The following is an 8,151-nucleotide window of genomic DNA, read 5'->3' on the forward strand; positions in this document are numbered from 1 at the left end:
TTCACAAATAATACAGGAGCGCCCCAAGGAGAAACACTAGGCCTGATAAAACCCTTATCCAGTAACTCCTGTAGTTGTTCCTTCAGCTCTTTCAATTCATCTGGAGCCATTCGATATGGAGCCTTAGAAATTGGACCAGTGCCAGGAATCAAGTCGATGGAGAATTCAATCTCCCTATCAGGGGGTAATTCTGGCAATTCATCTGGAAACACATCTGGAAATTCTGCCACCACAGGGATATCCTCTAACTTGGGCTTCTCTTTCTGGGTATCTAACACAGCAGCTAAGAATCCTTCACAACCTTTTGCAAGAAGCTTCTTAGCCTGTAGAGCTGAGATTAATTTCATTTGATGAGGTGACTTGCTACCCACCAACCCAAACACTGGCTGACCAGGGATCTGAAACTTGATCGTTTTCTCAAAACAATCAACAGTAGCATGGTATGCTGCCAACCAGTCCATTCCAAGAATCAAATCGAAGTCATTCATCTCTAAGACCAATAAGTCTGTATTCATTTCCCTGTCCTCAACGCCCAAAATACAGTTCTTGCAAACTGAATTAACTAATATAACATCTCCACTTGGCGTTGAGACACATAGATCAAATTCTAATGGCACCGGTGATATTTCAGTATTCTTTTTAACAAAATTGGCCAATATGAATGAGTGGGTAGCACCAGAGTCAAATAAAACATTTGCATCATATTACATTAACCTAATCATTCCTGTACATAGTTACAAGTCATCTAATCACAATCTTTATCCATACATGCACAACATATATAACCTAACCAAATTTATGATATGCCAATAAAAAAAAAATATTAGGGATAGATTTATTACCTGTCACCACTAAATTAGAGGCCTTGGCATCCTGCTCTGTGAGTGCATAGACCCGCTCCTGGGTCCTAGGCCTCTGCTGCCCTCCCTCTTGTTGCTGTCCTTCCTGAGGTGCTCGGTTTGCAGGGGCTCTCTGAGAGGACTGAGGTGCTTGTCGCCTCTGCGGTTCTTTTCCACTAGGACATACAACAGCCTTATGCCCTTCTTGACCACAAGAAAAACATGTCCCTCCAATCCAAGTGCAATCTCGCTTAAGATGAGGTCCTCCACATCTGTAGCATCTAATGGCACCTCGGGCTTGACCTCTGTCTCTGGTGATAACTTGATTCGGTCTCTGATCCTTTGACTTGAAGGGTCTACTATTTTGGCTCGGAGAATCAGTAGATTGAAACCTTTTCTTCATATTCTTTTCTCTGGCAGCCTGGGCATTGTCAAGCCCTTTTTCTATCACCAAGGCTTTGTTAACCACATCTTTATAACTAGACAGTTCAAAGCAGTGACTTGTTGTTAAATCCGTCCCCTGAGTCCATTTTCAAATTTTCTTGCTCGGTTACTATCCTCTGATATCAAGGTCGGAGCATATCGGGACATCTCTTCAAACTTTGCTGCATACTGGGCAACTGTCATATCACCCTGCTCCAGTCGGTCAAACTCCCTATATTTCTGGAATCGGATATCCTGGGGAAAATACTTCTCATGAAAAACCTTTTTAAATTCTTCCCAAATGAAGGGGGCATCATCCGGACCAAGCTTCCCTTTCTCCATCTCCCACCAATCAGCTGCCTCACCCTGTAACATGAAGGTGGCAAAAAGAACTTTCTCCTCATCAGGGCACCTCAAGGCTTGAAAGACTTTCTCTATCTGTTTCAGCCAGCTCTCAGCCTCCATCGGGTCAGCCGTACCTTTAAATGCTGGGGGTGCATATCTCTGAAAATCCAACAGACTGACTCGGTGCTCCAACTGAGCTGTAGTGCCTTGAAACTGCTGCTGTTGCTGCTGCTGTTGTTGATACATTGCTTGCTGCTGCTGAAACTGTTGCTGCAAGAACTGTTGATGTACTTCTACCATCCTCATCATGTCTTCCCTGGCAGCAGCTTGCTGTTGCACCATCATTTGCATCAACTGTGAAGCACTTATCGTCTCCTCAAGCTGAATACTTGGTCCTTCGAATGTCCCAATCTCCGGAGCTCCCATCTCTGGAGTACTACCAGTAGGGTCCATAGTGTGCTCCTGCTGTGGCACACCCTGAGTCGGCGTGGATGAGGTATCTTTCTGCTGTCCAGAGGGTGCCCAAGCCGTGGAGCCATCCGCAAATTGGGTCGGCCTCCTGGCACGCCCCCTACCACGCCCTCGTGCCATATGAACCTACACCATTTTTCCAGCATCAAGATTATCAGATTGAAAAAAAAATTGCATCCTTCATATGCTAATCACACATTTAATATCTTACGTGTTTAGTGATTTTCCCCACTCAGGCTTACTCGAGCCCAAACCCTAGGATTCCTAAACCTTAAGCTCTGGTACCACTCTGTCACGCCCCGAACCCAACTCCCGGGTCCGGCACGCGACCGGCCGCATGAGCCCTAGAGCAGTGCCCTAAAGATCATGCAAGGCCTAAGATAAACAAATAATTCCGATAATTCCATAAATGCCAAAATCAAAGATTAATGTAATTAGACCAAACCAACCAAAATGTACTGAATGATTACATAAATTCAAATGTCCATAAGCAGAAGATAAATTAATTTCTATCTAACTAGCAGTTAGACTCCATGCTGATCTCATTTCTCGTTCCACCCGATGGACTCTACAAATCCAGTGCCTCTGAAAAAGAAAGTAAGAGTAGTATGAGCTTTTCCAGCCCAGTAAGAATCCCAACAGCCACACACAAAATATTAATAAAATAAATCAAGCATCAAATAAATGTTGTTTCATCATTCAAAAAGCTTAGCAAACAACAAGCGTATATATCAGTACATATACATAAATCCTCTTTCATATTATGTGATCCATTCACTTAATACTTTGATTCCCAAGTTTCAAAGTTTTTCACTTCTGGCATTGGACTAACCAAGTTCATGTCCCAGTCCAAGATTGCACAAATTCCACGCATAAGCTCGTGGCAGCTATCCCACGCGTAAGCCCGTGGAGGCTATCCTACGCATAAGCTCGTAGAGGCTATCCCACGCGTAAGCCCGTGGAGGCTATCCCACGCATTAGCTCGTGACAGCTATCCTACGTATAAGCTCGTAGAGGCTATCTCATGACAAGGTTAGTCCAACCCATTCTACATGTCTAGTTTTACATGTTTAATCAAATTCCAATCACATCACATATTTTCTTAAATTCTCAAAAATATGTCAATTCTTCCCAATTTAATTATTTCAATATTTTCATAACAAAATGCACATCTCATATGTGTCATATCAGCTCATAAAATAAATAACAACATAATTATAAAAATATATCCAACGATAAATCCAATATATGCATAAATAAAAGTGCTTAGTTGTAGGAATTCTTACCGAAATTTGTGGACTGACTCAAATACGGATCCGGATCACAACCTACGCGCTGGGGTGCTGAGTCCCCTGATCAAAATCTCCTGGCACCGCTGACTCTTCCCCTACAGCATTAATTATAAATCACAAACTAAATTGTTTAATATTAAAATATTCTGAACCATAATTCTCATCTATTATGGGGTGCATCATCAGGTCCCCAAATATCTCAATCCTTCCAGATCTAGGGCAGTCGGGATAGCCCGACTCCTACCTTGTACCACCAGCCTACGTCGTCGCCAGCCATAGCCGCAGCCACGCCGCGACGATAATCGATCCCGGTGAAGAGACCAAAAGAAGGGGTGGATGAGAGAGAAGGGTTCTTCCTCCACCTCTTTGGTCCAAGGACATCAGCCAGGGTAGCTGTGCCCTCACCTTCCCCACCCTCGGTCACCATTGGCCGAACCATCGCCGGCCGCCCCTGCTGCAGTCGCCGGCGATGGTGGCTAGCCAAGAGAAAGAGAGAAGAAGAGGTCTCCTCCTCCTCTTCTTCCTTTTCTTCTCCTTCTTCTTTTTCTTCTTCTTCTTCTTCTTCCACCGAAAGCCCTCATAAGAGTGGCTCGGTCCCCCTCCCACCCGACGGCAACCCAAGTAGCCCACGACTGCCGCTGCCGTCGCCTCCGGTGGCCAGTCGCCATCTTCACCGCCGACGAGAGGGAAAGGGGAGAAGGGAGGAGATGGAGTCACGAGGAAAAAAACCTCGAATCCATCACTCTCTTGCTCCAATAACCCTAGAAAATCCCTCTCCGACATCCCATATCCCGACCACCCCACCGCCATGGACCTCGGCCAATCCCGGCGGCCGGCGGCCGGCGGCCGGCGGCAAGATCCAAAAAGAAAAGCCGAAACAGGGTACCCCTGTATCGGATCCTCCTCCGACGATCTCACTGGCCAAATCCCCACCATCACCGCCTTAAGTCCAGGAAATGAAACATAAGGGAACCCCACTTACCTCGGTCTGACCGCGTGCTCCGGCGATCTTTCCGGCGAGAGATGGATGGAAGAATCCGTGAGCAACTCGGTTGAAACCCGAGGATCCGAGAGCTCTTCACTCGATTGTGAGGAGTCTTCACCAAAGCGCGGCCGGCCGGATCCCCTCTCCGGCGCTCGTCTCCTCTCCAGTGTCCCCTCCGGTGATCAACCTTAGCGCCCCCCCCCCTCTTCAACCTTCTTCTTCCACGTTCGTGCCTAGGGCACGATCGTAATAAGGGGGATGGGCCCGGTCTTTTCGGGCCAGCCCGTCCGCCCTTTCCTTTTTTTTTTTGGGGTTTTTACATTCTTCCCTCCTAAAACAAAATTTCGTCCGCGAAATTAACGTACCTGGAATACCAAAGAGCTGAGGGTGTTTGGCTTTTATTTCTTCTTCGAGCTCCCAAGTGGCCTCTCTTTTGGAGTGGTTGCTCCATTGCACCTTTACATAAGGAATGGTCCGACTTCGCAATACTTGATCCTTTCTATCCACAATCCGTACCGGGTACTCTTCATAAGTCAGATCCTCATGCAGACTTATAGGCTCAAAATCTACCACATGGTTCGGGTCCGGAATATATTTCCTCCGCATTGAAACATGAAATACATTATGCACACTTGATAAAGCTGGTGGTAAAGCCAAACGATATGCCACTTCTCCAACTCTGTCCAAGATCTCGAACGGACCAACATACCTAGGGCTCAATTTGCCACGAATCACGAACCTCATCACACCTTTAGTGGAGATATTTTCAAAAAAACATGATCACCAACCTGAAACTCCAGTTCTCTTCTCCTATTGTCAGCATAACTCTTTTGTCTACTCTGAGCTATAAGGAGCCGTTCTCTGATCACCTATATCTTATCCACAGTTTGCTGTACTATCTTTGGACTCAATACTTTTCTTTCTCCCACATCATCCCAACAAATTGGAGATCGACATTTTCTGCCATACAGTGCCTCAAAAGGAGCCATCTGAATGCTGGCCTGATAACTATTGTTGTAGGCAAACTCAATCAGCGACAAATGACTATCCCATGCACCGCCCAAATCCATGACACAAGCCCTTAACATATCCTCCAAGATCTGAATAGTGCGCTCTGACTGTCCATCAGTTTGTGGATGAAAAGCTGTACTGAAGTCCAGTCTTGTACCAAGAGCTTTATGAAGGCTCTTCCAAAATTGTGACACAAATCTAGTATCTCTGTCAGATACAATTGAAACTGAAATCCCGTACAGCCTCACAATTTGCTCTATGTACATACTTGCCAATTTCTTCAAAGAAAAGCCAACTCTAAAAGGCAAGAAATGTGCTGACTTGGTCAGTCGGTCAACAATCACCCACACTGCATCATTACCCCGAGGAGTCTTAGGCAAAGCAGTCACAAAATCCATGGTGACATGTTCCCACTTCCACTAAGAAATGAGAAGAGACTGTAATAGTCCAGCAGGCCTCTGATGCTCAGCTTTCACTTGCTGACACACTAAGCACTGAGCCACATACTGAGCTATATCTCGCTTCATGCCGCGCCACCAAAAATTTTCCTTCAAGTTTCGGTACATTTTAGTACCACCTGGATGCACTGTATAAGCTGAGTTATGGGCCTCATCAAGAATCTCTTTCTTCATTTCTGTAGTTTAATACAATAATAGGAAATAAGAATATCTTTTTTTTGTACAGAAGGGAGTCTGATCTATGATTAGGGTTCTTTGTTAGGGCTCTAGTATATTTTTAGATTTATAAAGAAATAAAGTATGTAATTACTATATTTTGTTATAAATATTTTGATTAAAAAACAACATGCACGTGAAAATCAGCACCCACATGAGGAAGAAAAGAACTCCAATGGGAAGGATTTTTTTTTTTGTTCTCTATACTTCTGTGTTCTCGGCTTGAGAGAAGCACCCTACCACGTGAATTACTTTGGGAAGAGAAAACACTATAACCCCTCTGATCTCCCCACGTAAAGAAACAACACGGCAACTGAAATATTTTTTTTTTATTTCCTAATGTTCTGATACCAGTTGTTGCGCAAAACATAAGGTTCAAATGGCGAACAGAACAATACATAGAATTGAAAGAGAAAGTAGAAGAAGAATTGAACACAGAGATTTTACATGGTTCGGCAATGTGCCTACGTCCACGGGAGCAAAACGGTTGTAATTTTACTATCTCTCAAAATAACAAGGGTTACAAAATATTTATAGTTAAACTCTCGCCTCAGAGTCCCAACCCCTATCAGCATCCCTAGTAGAATAAAATACTACATAATTGCCTCAAAGATAAACAAATTCCGTCGCTTAGCTTCGCTCTATTTCGTCAGAGCCTCGATTCCTCCCCAATTTCCTCTCCGCCTCCTTCATCGCATCCCTCAGATCCCTCCGGCGAATCGATCGGCTCCGGAGCTTCAGATCCCGCCCCCTCGCGGCCATTTCCGGCAGGTGACGCTGGCCTGGTGGCGGTGGAGCTCGACGACGGGGAGGGTGGGGAAGCGGATGTCGAGGACGACGACCTTGGCGGAGTCCATGATGATGGTGGCCATGTAGCGGGGGTCCTGCTTGTTCCAGCCAAGGCGGACGAGGGGGTGTTGGGGGGGTCGGCCGACTCGTAGATGATGGTGGAGTGCTCCTTGTCGCGAAGGTCGAAGATGCGGATGGAGCCGTCGGCGGAGACGGAGGCGAAGACGCCGACGCCGCCCCAGGCGATGTCGTAGACCTCCTTGTCGTGGGCGATGAGCTGGGTGTCGACGGCCTCGCGCTCGATGTCCCAGATGGTGCAGGTGGTGTCGATGGACGAGGTGCCCACGCGGCGCGGCTCCGCCTCGTTCCAGTCGAAGGAGGTCAGGGGATCGCAGAACTCGAAGTTCCGGTTGCCGTTGAGGAGGGATCGGAGCTCAACGCGCGACGACGAGGAGGACTTGGAGGAGGAGTTGTTCTTCTTGCTGTTGTCATCACCGCCGCCTTCGTCATTCGACGATATGCGCCAGATGCGGAGGAAGTCGGCAGAGGTGGCGAGGAGATCGGGGCAGAGGCAGTCGCGGTCGGGGACGAACATGGTCTTGGTGGGGGGGTAGGGGTGCTCGAAGGAGAGGGCCACCAGGCCAGCATCAACGCCATCGCCTGGGTGCCCCACAGCTCCTGCCACATCTGCCGGCCGGGGCTGGAGGGGGCGCTGACATAGGGAGTGGAGCAGGAGCTGTCGACATCGTCCGAGGGGAAGCACAGGGGGAGAGGGGAGGGTCGAGGTGGTGTTCGCCATGGTTGGGTTCTGCGAGCTCGGGGCTCGGAGGGTCGCCATTGCGAAGGTTTTGGAGCTCCATTCTCTCTCTCTCTCTCTTTCTCTCTGTGGACTATAGCTTCTCGGAGAAGATATTATAGACGGAAAGGACGAAGGGGGAGGTGGGGCTCGTTGGACACGCAATAAATTTTGGATCGTTGGCTTCCGACGACGCTTTTTAGCGTCGTCTTAGGCCTGCGATTACACCAACACGTATTAGCGTCGTTTTTTTCCGACGCTTTTTAAAATTGCCGACGCTTGTAAAAAGCGTCGGCAAAAAAGCGTCGGTAAAACCGACTTTTCCTGTAGTGTCAACTACCTCTAATGCTAGATTTTCCTGTTGTTGCCCAGATAGACAACCCAAGAGGGGGGGGTGAATTGGGTTTTAAAATAATTTTGCAATTAAGACGTTTGTGGATGACTAATTAATACCTTTGCAAGATGATTAATTAGATGCTATGTGCTGTGAATGAAATGAAAGTAAGAGAGAGACACAAGCAATCAC

General features: G+C 47.0%; 1 protein-coding gene and 1 pseudogene across 1 annotated transcript; both read right to left on the bottom strand.

The window, feature by feature from the left end:
* Positions 1 to 2,178: 2,178 nt before the first annotated feature.
* On the bottom strand, positions 2,179 to 5,099 carry LOC120104341. Its single transcript, XM_039115266.1, has 2 exons — positions 4,721 to 5,099; positions 2,179 to 2,204 (listed from the first exon to the last, which is right to left on the bottom strand). The coding sequence occupies exons 1-2, from the start codon at positions 5,097 to 5,099 to the stop codon at positions 2,179 to 2,181; spliced, it is 405 nt and encodes a 134-aa protein (XP_038971194.1).
* Positions 5,100 to 6,777: 1,678 nt separating this feature from the next.
* Positions 6,778 to 7,628, bottom strand: LOC120104342 (annotated as a pseudogene).
* Positions 7,629 to 8,151: the final 523 nt, after the last annotated feature.

Source organism: Phoenix dactylifera, chromosome 17, assembly GCF_009389715.1.
Source record: "Phoenix dactylifera cultivar Barhee BC4 chromosome 17, palm_55x_up_171113_PBpolish2nd_filt_p, whole genome shotgun sequence".
NCBI classification, from domain to species: domain Eukaryota; kingdom Viridiplantae; phylum Streptophyta; class Magnoliopsida; order Arecales; family Arecaceae; genus Phoenix; species Phoenix dactylifera.